At 40.9% G+C, this 14,445-nt stretch overlaps 2 protein-coding genes across 2 annotated transcripts; one reads left to right on the forward strand and one right to left on the reverse strand.

Moving 5' to 3' along the window:
* Positions 1-6,604: 6,604 nt before the first annotated feature.
* LOC119655913 (serine/threonine-protein phosphatase 2A regulatory subunit B'' subunit gamma-like) lies at positions 6,605-8,346 on the reverse strand. The gene is made up of 3 exons (XM_038062078.1): positions 7,662-8,346; positions 6,932-7,599; positions 6,605-6,873 (listed from the first exon to the last, which is right to left on the reverse strand). The coding sequence occupies exons 1-3, from the start codon at positions 8,205-8,207 to the stop codon at positions 6,756-6,758; spliced, it is 1,332 nt and encodes a 443-aa protein (XP_037918006.1). The 5' UTR covers positions 8,208-8,346; the 3' UTR covers positions 6,605-6,755.
* Positions 8,347-8,480: 134 nt separating this feature from the next.
* LOC119655914 (protein anon-73B1) lies at positions 8,481-9,133 on the forward strand. The gene is made up of 2 exons (XM_038062079.1): positions 8,481-8,723; positions 8,794-9,133. Exons 1-2 carry the CDS (start codon positions 8,577-8,579, stop codon positions 8,896-8,898), a joined length of 252 nt encoding a protein of 83 aa, XP_037918007.1. The 5' UTR covers positions 8,481-8,576; the 3' UTR covers positions 8,899-9,133.
* Positions 9,134-14,445: the final 5,312 nt, after the last annotated feature.

The following is a 14,445-nucleotide window of genomic DNA, read 5'->3' on the forward strand; positions in this document are numbered from 1 at the left end:
GTGAACTTTAAAGGAGGTTATATATTCTGAAATTCGCCTCACAAACGCAAAGTATAGCCTTTCGCTTATGTTTTTAAAACCGATAACAACGGGTTTCATTTTAGGCAGACGAGGAAACTTACTCCGAGCGCATGGTTTACTGGATGGCCGCTTCAATATTTAGTGTAACGACTCTTCTCCAAGAGGCGGGTCCATATCCAGCGCATCTCTATTTTTAGTTAGAATTAAGATAGTGATGGAAGTACGGATTTATGGATAGATAACTTGTGTAGGATCAGGTTTTCTGGCATTACAAAATTTGCTTGTTTGGTCACCGATGTGCAGATACTCTTGTAAAGGACATTCGCTTGTTCTTAAACTTATCAATATTCTCACTGTGTTTTTATTCATATCCAAGATAAGAATTTTTCCCCATAAATTTGCTGTACGGGGGTCCCATCACTGTTTCTCATTGACGCACTACTAAAGTTGTTCAGTTTTCCAGTCCCTTGTCGATTTTGCAGCTGCTGGTTTACTAAATTCAAGTGCAGATTCTGCTCCTACAAATGATTATCGGGATTCCTTCCTTGCAAATGTGGTCTTTATTTTCCTCTATCCACATCAGTTGTCAGTTTTTTTAACCCAAATGGCCCTATGCTCCTTTAGAAAGTTGTGACAATTTCAATTATTTTCAAGCGAGATAACAAAAGGGTTATGGGATCTGGGGAGGGAGGCTTACGCTGTACTACAAATATACCTTTGGATTCCTAGTTGCTTGCTAATTATTGGTGCGATGCAGCGAAGTCAATTTGTCGACAAAAATAATGAAACAAAGGAATCGCTTGGTATTTTGTATTACTGCGAATGCAAGTAAAGCATTATTTCTACACTTAAATATTACATATTTCTATTACTGCTGACCATCGCGTGACTGGAATTGGCATAGAAGGTTATATAATTTTAAGATGAACGTTTATTGTTTATTTAACTTGAAAAATATTTATGTTTCTGCTGACTAATGGAAAATGTAAGATGCAGTTACTTAGTTGTGAAGTATGTGATTTTTCCAAATATGTACCTTCTTGATCGGTAACTCTTTGATCCCAGCGGTTACTTCTTTCCTCAATGGCCTTGGAAGTCATGGTTTTGTTGGTTGTCAATGCTAGTTTGGTACATCATTTTCGATCAATGAATTGCCCTTTTAATAAGTCCCTCAGCTGTCCACGAATCGACCACTCGAACCCTTCCATCATCATCTTTATAGGATTTTTCTACACTTCCTAGTGGCCACTTAAGCGTAGGACCATTGTTCCCATTCAGTAACACCATTGTGTCATATGTTAGATTGCCACAGCGGAGGTTTTTGCAGTTGACTCTTCGACCCATGAATCGTTCCAAATCAACTACGTATGCTTCCACTGGGGGGTTACTCACAAACTCTGAATGGGCGGCCTTCATAGGGAAACAAACGAACACGGTGATATATGTTTTTTGAGGCTATTTTCTCCGAATCGGACAATGAATCCAAACTGGACCACAAAAAGCAACACATTCATCAAAGAGCGGTCTTGCAGGCTCAATAGGATCTGCTGGCAGATCGCCCATTATCCGTTCCAATAGCTGCGATTTGGCACGAATGCCCGTTTGTCTTCTGGCAATGATCTTTCCTTTCATCGGCCAAAAACGCTGTCTCATCTTAGCGAATGGTGCTAATTGTAGGTTTGGATTTGCTCAGTTTTGGCTTTGGCAGGAAGGCCACGCTACCTGTGTCTATGCCTGTAGCCAAAGGCAATGTCCATTAGTTGCATGAGTAGGACAGAGTAGATTCCGGCTGGACCAGGCGATTTACAGGCATTAAATAAGTTTACCCACCCATCAGGGTACTGAAAGTTATGGCCGAGTTCAATAAATTCAGTGATCCTTGCTTGGACTGTAATTCAGGTCCGATTTTCCACTCGTTTTTATTTCAGACCCTGGAAAATAGGGCTTTTGAAGAGTTTTCAGAGTTTCTCCGATAGATCTTATGTGTTATACGCCAGGTTTCTGCAGCGCCTCAACAGAAATGGCCGTATCTTTAGAAACGGTCTTCTGAAGCCTCATACTCGTCTGTCTTCTTAGCCCTATTAAGTAGTCGACATATTTTGTATCATAAGCTGGTAGGGTTGTGCTTGCACTTACTACAGTTAGTTTACTGATGTTTCCTTGTCAGACTACAATTATTTTCACGGAAGGTGTTGATCGCCTTATGAAGCCCATTTCCAGCCATCTCGATATCGCATTTGATTTTAACAACCTTTTCTCCCTAATTCAATCTATGGACTTAGAGCGACGGCCCATAAGATACACCGCACCATATTTGAGGCGACTCGAATGGTAAAGAGAGTAATTTCGAATATATCATGTTATAATGATAACAATACTCGTTGATGCAACAATCCAATTGCATCAGGGCCTTGAAGTGTGTTAGAGCACTTCATTCAAGACCGTAACCTTAGACTTCAGGATTACGGTACCCTATAGGAGTCAATGTGGTCAGCATTACGCTCGCCCAAGATTATTACCTTAATTTGATTCAGGTACTCATTCAAAGCTGAGTTGTCTGGTATCCGACGTCAAATCACGATACAAATTCCACTGCCACCATTGAGATTTGAACCGCGACCCTCCGTACAATAGCCTTGTGCTATAACCGCTCAGCTCTCCGAACACTAACATATAATATTAGTAATAATTCGTAAAAGTACTCATCACTCCGGTTGCTGTTAATGCTTCCACACGCGCTATGGTGTATATTCCCACCTTCACTAACGATTATCAAGAGGTTATTAATCTCGCAGTAGATCACGATGTTCTCGACCTGCATTGTAGGTGGTGCAGCATTATTACGTATATTCTTTCGCCCACTAACCAAGGTTTTCTTATTAATACTTCAACCGATTAATTGCTGCTGTCGTAGCTTTATTATATTGAAGGTTTATCGAACCAGCTTTTGTTGACATTAAGAGTTCGTTGGCTGATGGCTAAAAATGAAAACCTTCAGGATCGGCGTACGTTGCAACTGATGTGTTTAAACACAGAGGTTTGAATCCCTACGCTCGTGAGCTGTCGGGCTTCCAACTAAACACGTCATCAGAGAATTAGCCTGAAATCGTTTGGCACACTAGTTTGGCCCCTCGTTCTCCCCCCTTAGGGAGAGGAGAGGAGGAAGAACCCTCTGCCATCTCTCTCTCCCCGCCGGTCGACCTCTAATCTTCTTCACGAGAGAACTCGAACGAAATTTGCAACAGAGCTGCATTTGCCAGCGCCCCATTCCATTCAGTTAAATTCAGTGTAAATATAGTCAATGCGAATATAGTTTTGCTTCCCTTAGCGAAAGGGGTCACTTTCTCAACCACCATCTCGGCCAGCTCTGAGGCAGTACGGTCGGTAGACCCTATTCGCAAAGCTTCCGCCTCCGCAATTACCAGTAGCACTTAAGGTTAGCCTCTTTGCTAAGAACATCAGTCCCTCCTTCTTCATGGTGGTGCAGTACAAACCGCATCGCGCTCATGAGAGCGCTGGAAGTAGAGCTCTTAACATTTACCATTTGCCTATTTAAAGTCAAAATCTCTGCAGACTTGTTCGTCGCTGTTTTGATCTCCCCGAAAAGGTTTATCTATGAGTAGGTACTTAACCATTAGGACACATTCTGTTTTGAATCAAAATGACATATGCAAACGGCAGATCGGGACCTCCTTTGTCTTTGCTGGTCAGCGCGGCAAAAAATGCCCTCCTTCAGGCAAGCGTTGAATTTTCGGCCAATATTGAAATAGGATTTTGTGTACCTTTGCCGAGATACCATCGGATCATGGGATCTCTTATTTTATCTTTTTCGCTATTAATATCAACCCGAAAAGAATACGCAGGAAATATTACCAGTACCAGTACCAGATGCGACCCGTCTCCTCGGCGTTAAATGAGCAGTTTATAACCAGGTCCCCATGAATCCACATCCACATCTACCACCTTGGCTAGCTCCAGCTCGCACTGCAGATTTCCTTTTAGCTGATCTCAACCCTGTCATTCTGTGCATACCGCTTCGCAGTCGTATGAACGCTGCCCCAAACGTCGTGTCGTAGCTTACATACAAAACTCCTGCAGGCCTGCCATGACTGGATGCTCTCCATGAAAATCCCAAAAGTTGTATTTATGAGAATCAGAACCGAATTTCCGTCAGTGTTAACTGCCGTAAGAATAATAGTAACACTCTTTTATGAATAGTATTGTGGCGAAAATTGGGCATATCGACGAGAGTGGTCATATACCTTCGTTCGGGCGGAGATCGAATCAAGTAGTTGAAAAATAAGGAAACAGATCCTGCCAATGGGTTAGAATTCTGGTATATTGCATCGTTGTAGGAGAACGATTTAAACTTAAAGAAAAGCATAATAGAGTAATTTGAGTCGAGATTATTTTGCATAGAACTATCACTATTCCATTGGCAGTAGAAGGAAGTTTGCGGCAAAACTAGCCAGGTTGCATTATTCGAATATAATCTCATAATTAAGTATCGTTATTAGCATTAAAGGAGAAATTCGTATCAAACCAGTTGGCAAGGGACTTCTCAGACTACAACAACTGAACACGCACGTGACTATCGTTGCTTTGCGTTCCCGGGATCAGGTTTTCTTTCTACGATCTTGTATGTTTTAAAATATACTTGTCTCTACGCGACATTGCCAATAGCGGTGTTTAAATACAGAATGACCTCGTTAAATTGACATACCTCCTCATAGAAAAAGCTTGTTGCCTATTTAGTATCGTTGTCCCTTTATTTAAATAAGTTTCAGTTCCTTCTAGGAATTCCGAGAAGCCTCTACTCCTCTACTATTTTTCTCCACCGATTTCTATGGCGACCCACTTGACAAACATCCTAGAGAATTGGATTAATTCTCTTGCATACCCAAATAGAGTTGTCAATTTTCCTGATTGTGAAGCCTATCCACTATACTTCCGCTTTTTAATCAACATCAACATTGTTCGAACGCCGAAGTACTTCTTTCTTTGAGATTGTGTCAAGCCAAAGATCCCCGATAAAACCGTAACGATAAGTCCAGCGCCCTACAAATTGCTTCATGCAAATGATGTTTTCCTAGCATCTGATAGCAAAAATGAAATGATCGCCTCATGCAACTCGGTCTCAGATTGAATTTAAACAAAACTGAATTTTTGACGACCGATCCCTATGAAACAGGCACAATCACCACCAGCAGCAGTGATCTGCCCAAAACTGAGCGATTTAAATACTTCGGGTCAACGCTATCAGCCAATGGAGAATTGCGTTATGAAATTGTTTCACGCATTAACGCAACCTGGATGAAGCGGTGTTCCACAACTGGTGTTCTTTGTGATCGATGTATCAACGAACGTTTCAAATTTACTGCAATGTCGTCCGTCCTGTCGCTCTTTATGGTTCTGAGAGTTGGCCGACTATCAAAGACAATGAACGGCGTCTTGCGATAATGGAGACGAAAATGTTGCGTTGGACTAGTGACGTGACACGTTTTGATCACATCTGAAATAAGGATATCCACGATCGTTATGGGGTTGCATCGATCGTGGAAAAATTGCGTCTTTGATGGTATGGTCACGTAATTCGTGCTAACGAGAATTCACTTGCCAAGATTGGTCTGAACATCGAAGTCGATGGTAAACGACCAAAAGGCTGGCCTAAACAACGGTGGCTTGATACGCTGGATGGGGATTTAAAAGCCTCGAGATTGCACCCAGATCAGGCATTCGATAGAGCCAAATGGCGAAACTGACGACGACGAGCCGACCCCGCTTGTGAACGGGACAAAGGTTGAAGAAAAAGAAGAAAAGATAAGTGTTAATGACGGCTTGCAACTTTGAAGCAACAATGGCAATCACTTTTAGTTTACTGCTCCTATATACCGCAACACCAAATATTGGCGCGGAATAGCCCCAGTTTGATGTTTACATCGGGACTCCCATTTTCAGATTTTAGACAAAATAGCGAAGGCGAATTTAACGCTAATAAAGCGTCGAGCGACATTAAAGTTCAGTGCCGTCGTTGGCGGAAATAACGCAACCCACATATAAAAATCATTCAACGTCCCATTCTACCCATTAATAAAAATAGGAAGATTGCGGTGAGCCAACCCGTTGGTATTTATCATCATTCTCTGCCTATTCGAAGCAGAAAAGCCAAACTTACAGTCTAACTAAACTTTTCGGAGTCTTTCTCTGCCTTATGTCGTATATTGTAAAATTGATTTTTGAGCTTTAAAAACAAGGACAAATCTGAAGTAAGGAAAGTGCTGGCGTTCGCTGGGATTGTAGACACAGCTAAAGGAAACTTATGTAGGTTCTTGCAATTTTTTTCATCGTTACCAATATTTTGAGCTTGAGCAGAGAACAAATTCACAATTCCCCAGCGCCAAAACTATTGATTGAGAGCTTGGGGAGCATGTATGAAAAAGCACGACCAATTTTGGAATTGCCAGAAGAATACTAGGATTACCGCGAAATGCTCTTATAAAGCTGCACTGAATTTTGGCATAATGTTCATCGTTTTATGATAAAGCAATTCTTTCGTTGACAGCAGTTGAAATTAAGCTGCAGATTTTTCTTAAATAACTTTTGCTTTTATTTTCAAAAGTCTCTATTACTAGGAATTATAATATGGAATGTAAGGCAAGGAATTGTGTAGAAAAGTATCAAATACAAAAATAAGTACATGATTGTTCTCGGTGGCTCTCGTTTCGTATAAAAAATCACACATTGTGCGTTCCATCGTCGGACGCGGTCTCTGCAACAATTACTTCTCGATTTTCGTACGCCCAGAACTTGTGGAATTCAATGAGAATCGAAACCACGGTTTCAGCCTGTCCACTGTAAAGCGAAGACGAGCAAGTTAGATTTTATTGCAAAAATGTCACCCAGTACTTACCAATTAATCAAATCTTTCAAAGTAATCTTCGTAGGATCTTCAGACTTCACCATATCGAAAATTTCGTCCTTCACATCTTCAAAATTCACCGGCTCAGCTTTATGAGCAACAATTTGCTCCTGAATGCCTTTGAAAAAATAATGCAATGTGAACGCCGTCAGGTAACCTTTGTGCTCCACATCCAAAATGCGGAAAAGATAATGCAAGCTCTGCGGCTCGTGTCGATTGTCCAAAGCCAGAACAAAGTCCAAATAAGTTTTGTAGTCCATTTCGCCGTCGTATGTGAGACATTCTGCGAACACTCGATCCAAAAACACGTTAGTCAACGTTCCGGAACCGTAGCCCGCCAGTTCCGCTTTGCTCAGCATTCCATTGTGATCTTTATCGAGATTCAGATAGTGGCCGTAAACAGTCAGGGCAGACGTAGCGGAGAACCAGTTTAATTCTTGACATTCTTTAGGCGTTTCTTCGTCCCGCAATTCTAGTAAGTCGTCCAAAAAGCCACAGGCAAGGATGTCGCGAATTCGAACCTTTCCCGTACGCAATGGGTCGAGGAAGAAAAAGAACTTTCGGACAGCTGTGCATACATAGAAGCTGTGGAAGGAGTGTTCGAGGCCCTCCAGTTGAGGGAGGGTAGGAATGAGCTCTAGAATGTAGTTTTCCAGGTCCTAGAAGATATGTAAGCAATAGTAAAATGGTTTTACAGATAAGAAAGGGGAAAATGACCTACCGTCTCCCTCAGGAAACCCTGTCCTGTGTAATCGTACAAGGACAACCCGATCCGTGTCTGCTGCATCCACACCTTCCGCATCGTATAATTGAACACTGACGTTATACTCACTTTCCCTGGATATCCACAAGAAGTCTGCAACCGAGCGAACAAGGAAGCAGTCAGGTACTTCCGACACTTCTCTCCGGACTCCTCTATAACCTTCAGGTAGTCGTCGTACCCAATTAACTGCTCACCCAGCGGAGTAATTTGAGTATGGTTCCTTTCGAGGATTCCCCATAGGATTTTCAGTTCGTTATTATCAAGCAATTCCTTGGTTCGTTTCTGCAGGAACAAGGATCTCGCCTCCTCACGAAGTTTCTGAGCTAAATTGTCCGCATTTTTCGGCAATTTATGGTAGAATTTTGGAATGATTTCGTATGTGGGATGCGGTGGCTCGTTGCAGCTGGACGGCTCCTTCGCCTTCTTTTCTTCCGAGTCATCACCGAGTTTTGTACTTTCAATCAACTCCTCCAGTTTCTCTAGCAGGTCAGTGTTTAGACTCATAATACAACGGACAATGTTTACGACGCCGTTGACATGGCAACATGTGACTTTGACACAACGGAGTGTATGCAAACAACAACAACACAACTCTGTTCCTTTGGAGTTTTCGATGAAGGAATGAACATTACATGCAGAAGGAATATACAAATTACTCGATTTTGACTATAAATTTAATAGAGAGGCACTTTTTAATTCATAAATTCTAAACTTCTTTCCACCGCAAGGTACAGTAACAGTCAAAAATAAACGCAACAAATACACAGCTTGTTATGGCAACGTTGTTGATAGACTTGTTTCTGCCATCTGACGTCTCTTGTACTGAAATTTTTCGGAGGAGCCTCGGTATTCAAAAATTTGCTGAAACACAGAATGGACACGACCTTCGAAAACTTAGGTAGTGAGGACTTGCTGTCATCTATCATTCGATATGGATTATATCTGGGAGCAATCTTTCAATTGATCTGCATTGGGGCGTGCATTTTCCTGCCGAATCCTTCGCCAAGCGGCAGTCATGGGGTAGGTCCTTGATGCTAACTTGATTGATTTTCCCACTAATGGCTCTTTGTGATGTTTTCAAATTTTAAAGTTCAGTGAGAATGGAGAGTGCAGCCCAGAGCATTCGTCTTCACAAAATACTCCGAAAAGGCCCCATTTCAGGGTTCGTAAGCAGGACAAGAAGAAACGCCGGTAAACAGATGTATCGTCCTGGATAGCACCTCATAGCTGCAATCTCGAATAGTTATTACATTACTTGATGGAGGAGCTGCAATCTGCTGCAGAACACAATGGTATTGTCGCCTGTAGTTCGTACATTCTTTTTAGTGTTATAGGAAGGTAACTGTTGCCCATTCTCTTCTGTGGAATCTTTGGTGATATTTTAGACTTAATTTTTGGTAACTTATAAATAAATGTATAGAAAGAATCTGCATCTCAATTTTATTTTAATATATTAATAAAGCTTCTCCGGATATCGGACTCCGATTCCTTAGGCTTTGTGCATAATCTGTTTTCAGGAATTTCCTAAAAATCTATATGGTACACACAACATGGATATCTAGTCAGTCATGAAAGCTGATTAATGTTAAGTTACTCGTATTTTGTCTGCTACCGGAAATTCAACACCCCTTTCTGATACCATAATCATCATCAACGTATCCGCCACGGATCCGTCTTAATAGGAAAATCCGGACATCCCGGTTTTGCACGGATGTCCTTTGCAGCTGTCTGCCATCCCGGCCTACTCCATCGTTTTATCTGATGCAGGGTTAGCCATGTCTTCTTTTTCTAACATAGATTTTGACTTCGGCTCGAATCATCCTCATCCATATGGATTAAGAAATCCGCCTACCGCAGCCTATTGAGTCAAATTTTATCCACAACCAGATGGTCATGGTATCGCTCAGAGACTCATCGTTATATAGACTACGGAATCGTCCACCCTCTTATAGGGGGCCAGAAATTCTTCTTTCGAACCCAGTCAAGTGTCCGCGATGTACAATTTTACCCTGACTATGCTATCATAGGCGGCCTTAAATTCGATGAAAAACTGATGGCCATGTTTCAACAGTTTTTCCATCACTTTACGCAAAGAGAAAATCTAACGTTTTGCTAGTTTGCCTGTCATACGGCCTCTTTGGTTTAGACCAATGATGTTCTGGGTGTATAGGGCTATCCGGCCTAGCAAGATAGCGGAGAATATCTTATAAATGGTATGCAACAATGTGGTACCATCAGGCATTGATTCGCTGTCCCCCTAAGCATAAGTTGACGAGCAGCTTAGTGTAGTTGACCGCTTCCATATTTAATCATTTCGGCTCCTTGTGACTTAAGCCGATAAATTACGTGGAATTGAAATAATAAAAACAGGATGAACATTGAGGTGTATACGACTTCACCCTGCTAACTGGTAAAACTTCCGCACCTGGTGCGATTACTCCCTGTACTTTTCGAATGCACAGATCTTTTGGCTCTTCCAAGCTTGCTTTTTCTGTTTGTGAAATGACTTCTCCACTCGACGGAGTTCGTGAGAGTGCGGCATTCTTCCATTCCATTCCGTTGCTAGCTTGCATTCATCGTTGAAACAGTCAATCGGACTCTTTTTTGCAACTGAGGGTAAATATGTTTATGGCCGCATCAATGATAACGTTCTTCAGGCGGTTGTGAAGATCATTTGTCGATACTTCACCTCCAGAACCTGTATCAGCTGTTGTTATTGCAGCATCCATTTCCCCCTTATACGTGTTACGGAGGGCTTGGTTGTGGATGACTTCGGTATTCACTCTCACTTGAGCTCGGGGCACTATGCGAATAAGATAGTGATCCGAGTCTATGTTGGTTTCCCTATATGTTCTGGCATTCATCGAGGCTGAGAAATGGCGGCGCTCAATCAACACGTGGCCAATTTAGTTAAAAGTGGCCCCATCTGAAGAGGCTCACGTTTGTTTGAGAACCTCTTTCCGTGGAAACCAAGTACTTCCAAAAACCATCTCGGGCGATACTACTAACTGAATAATCCGCAGTCCATTATCATTGGTGTTTTTATATAAGCTTTGGGAGCCGACGTATCGCCTGAATATGGGCTCCGCCCCTACCTAACTGATTTTGGCATCATACTTGGAGCAGGCTTCGAGGATTTGCTCTACTGTTCGTAGAATGTATTCTTCTTCGGCTCTGCAGTCTTCTCTGTATGGGCGTGAGCCTTAATAGAAAGTGGTAGAACAAGAAGGCGTGGCAGACCCTGCCTGAGATGAAGGGATGGCGTAGGCCAGGACGCCAGACAGCTTCTAAAAATATATTGAATTGGCGGACCTCGGCGCAAAACCAGGATGTCTGTAATTTCTTACTAAGACAGGCCTATATGGGAAACTGGTTGTTGCACCGTTGATGATAATGATATTTCGAAATTCTCCTGGCAAACGCAGAGTGGACTTCCTATCGCTTATGGTTTCAAAGCCAATAACAACAGATTTCATTTTCTGGCTGACTAGGAAACCCACTCCGCGCACATGATTTACTGGATAGTCGCTATAATATATGATGTAGTATATTTTCTCCAGGAAACCAGTTTTTGTCCAGCGCATCTCGTTCAATGTTGCTACATCAGCTTTATATTGGGGCAGGGTGTCGACTAGCTGCTGGGCAGCATTCAATCTGTACATGAGAAATAGGCAATTTGTTTGTCCGTTCTTGTTGCTGGATTCGTCGTAACAGGTTCTTTTCCGCGTGAGGCCAGCCTTACTCAACCTGGAGGACCGGTTGGTACAATTTGTTCCGTTTTTAGACGTGGGAGACTCCCCTTTATCCCTCTCCGTCTGCAGTTTTTTCATTATGAAAGAAGTCTCCGCGATCACCAATTGGAGGTGGAAATAAGGTTTGATAGTAGAGCTGTTGGTGTTGATTCAACAGGCATTTCCCAGATTTTATGCTCCATCATTTGTATTAATCCACCTTTCACCCTGCAACCGATACCACCCGACCGTCAACTTCCATCATATCCTACTTTTAAAATAACAAGGCGAAATTCACACTTTCATTATAAAGCAAGCATGGTTATTTTGTATATCAAGAGATGTAAAAAATAAACTTGGAACTGTCGTATCAGCTTCGATAAAATATTAACTGCTGGTTAATTTTCTCGATTATAGCACGGATTAATGCTGGAACATTGTGCACGACCCACTGTTAACAACGTTTCAACTTATTCGCTGCAGTTCACAAGCGAAGAAATTTTCATTGAGTGGCTCGACTACTGGTTCGAGAACAGTTTCTTTGTAAATTTAAGCAGTGGTTTTGACTTCAGGAGTGCAGAAATGGACAGGAGTGACACATTTCCAGGAGAATTCCCACCAAACTATCACCAATGTCGGATGGTGGACTCGTTGGATCCATGGGACTCTGTCTTTGGGGTGATATAATGACTGCGTATACCCGAACATTCTGCCTGTTGTATTTTTGTTCAATTGTAGAAATTTTTTGGTCTGCGAACCATAATTTTTTGTAACAAACTTTTGCTGTACGTTTGCAGTAGCTTTTTCGATCTCTTAACTCTGAGACGCTTCAATCGTGGAGTGAGGAGCCCAGCATATCATTTGTAAGATTTTAGTTTCAGGTATTCGGTCACAATGTCAGACGTTATGATTTTCTGCTTGCGACAAGGGTTCCGATTAATTCTCAACGACCCTTTCTGTCCGAGTAGAGCGAGGCCGACCGACTCTAGACCGATGAACAACTGCGCCTGTTTTTCATAACGTTGCTTAACACGAAAAATCAGCAACGTTGCTGATAGTTTTTATATAGATATATAGACTGTGCACATAGGCTGGCCCTACACGATCAGTATTTCATCAGTCTGCCATAATTCACTCTATCAAAAATTGACTGATGAAATACTGATAGACTGACGTGTAGTAGTAGTATAAATAAGATGACAAAAAACCATTTTTGTTGCATGTATTTAAAGATCCGAACCATTCAGAGGTCATGTCTCGATTAATCACACAATGACAATTACACTACAATCAACTTATCAACAATCCAGCAAGACTGACAGATTTTATTCAAAAATATAAATTCTCATCAATGCATCAATCATTTCCATAAATATACTCTAGACGGTCAGTCTACCATAATTTTCTCGTCTTGACCGACGCCAAACTAGTGAAATACTTATCGTCTAAGGTCAGCCATAGATTTAAAAAATAAAAAAGCCAAATAGATAATTATAATGAAAAAATTATTGATCTCGAATAGAATTTAATAGAAAAAATGTTTTTTTTTTTTCATTGAAGTTAAAATTAATAATAATTTTGAGAGATAAATAATTATTGATTCAAATATTTTTTTTTTTCATTTTATACGGACCGGGCGGAGATTTTGCTTCTAGGGTTAAATAATCCTCGCCAGGAGGTTTTAGAGCCGACTTTTATTTATTGCATAGATCGTTTGCATAGCTATCCTAGAATGCGCTATAAAAATTTCAATGCGAAATTCGCATAATTAGTGAAAAAAATGGTGAAAATTGAAATATTTTTTTTTAACAACTACAATTATTTTTATTATAATTATTGCCAACTGCTTTCAGGTTCATATTCTTAGAAAATATGTATGAAATGTAAAATTAAAACCTTTTTGGTTTCAGATAAAAATTGAAGTTTCTACACGGTCCGCAGTTGGAAAGCTCTAGTTATGATCTTCAGCCGAGTAATCTTGCGTAACTTTTTTATTTTTGGTTTAAATTTTTCAAAAAAATTCTCAAAAGTTACTCGAAATATGACTAACGTAATGTCCAAATTTGATTGAATTCCAATTAATTTTTTCCACTAAAAAATCCCAAAAACCTACATGAAAATAGGCTTGTTAATGTTGTTTGCCCCCTTAAATAGCACTACCGAACACACGTTCATTTTCTAATCTCAAAAAAAGATAGATAGAGATAAAGATACAGAGTATGATTCCCTTTTTAAGGTTTTGTGTAAAAACCTTATTAAAATCGGTTTACTGTCTGTCTGTCCGTCAAACGCATTTTTCTCGGAGACCGTTGTAGCGATTGGCACCAAATTTGGGAACTGTGAACGCTCACGCATATAATGAGTTACATCCTTTTACGCTGAATTTAAGGGGGGGGGGGGGTCCCCATACAGGCAAAAGGTGGGTGTAATTTTTTTTTTATCAAATACAGTGATGTGGGGTATCAAATGAAAGGTCTCGGTTAGTACTTTTCGAAGCCCGTCTTAGTTTTGACATTTGCTGAACAGGTGGGGAGTGCGGGGGGTTGAAAATGATCACTTTTTTAAGGAACCCATTCTCAGAAGCTACTAAACCGAAAAATCTGAAAAAAATCAGGGGGCTGCGACTATATGGTGCCTAGGCTCCGAAATACCCGCCATGCCGATACCTGTTCAAATAAAGTTAATAATAGTACATTACTATAATTTTTAGTAATTGACTGGAAAACCTCCCTTAAGTTCACTCTAGAATCACAAAATTTTGCAGCAATGTAGGCTACAGCATAGAGCATGATCCTGCCAAATTTGGCGAAAACGCACTATTAATAACAAAGTTATGCTAGGTCAACACTGTCGGTTCTCTGCAAATTCAAGACTATGAATATCAATATCACTTGAAAGTGGAAATTTTCACATAATATATGCATATTTTACGTGCTACATGCCAATGGGATAAATATACATTCAAATCTCTTTATAAAAAAAATACACAAAGCCTTTCATACCTGAAGTGT

This window comes from Hermetia illucens, chromosome 4 (genome assembly GCF_905115235.1).
Source record: "Hermetia illucens chromosome 4, iHerIll2.2.curated.20191125, whole genome shotgun sequence".
NCBI classification, from domain to species: Eukaryota; Metazoa; Arthropoda; class Insecta; order Diptera; family Stratiomyidae; genus Hermetia; species Hermetia illucens.

Excerpts from the sequence above, each read along its gene's own strand:
- LOC119655914 (XM_038062079.1), top strand. The coding sequence starts at position 8,577 with ATGGACACGACCTTCGAAAACTTAGGTAGTGAGGACTTGCTGTCATCT. Across the intron at positions 8,724-8,793 it reads CGCCAAGCGGCAGTCATGGG|TTCAGTGAGAATGGAGAGTG; the intron begins GTAGGTCCTTGA and ends CAAATTTTAAAG.
- LOC119655913 (XM_038062078.1), bottom strand. The coding sequence starts at position 8,207 with ATGAGTCTAAACACTGACCTGCTAGAGAAACTGGAGGAGTTGATTGAA. Across the intron at positions 7,600-7,661 it reads AGGGTTTCCTGAGGGAGACG|GACCTGGAAAACTACATTCT; the intron begins GTAGGTCATTTT and ends CATATCTTCTAG. Across the intron at positions 6,874-6,931 it reads TTGAAAGATTTGATTAATTG|TGGACAGGCTGAAACCGTGG; the intron begins GTAAGTACTGGG and ends TTCGCTTTACAG.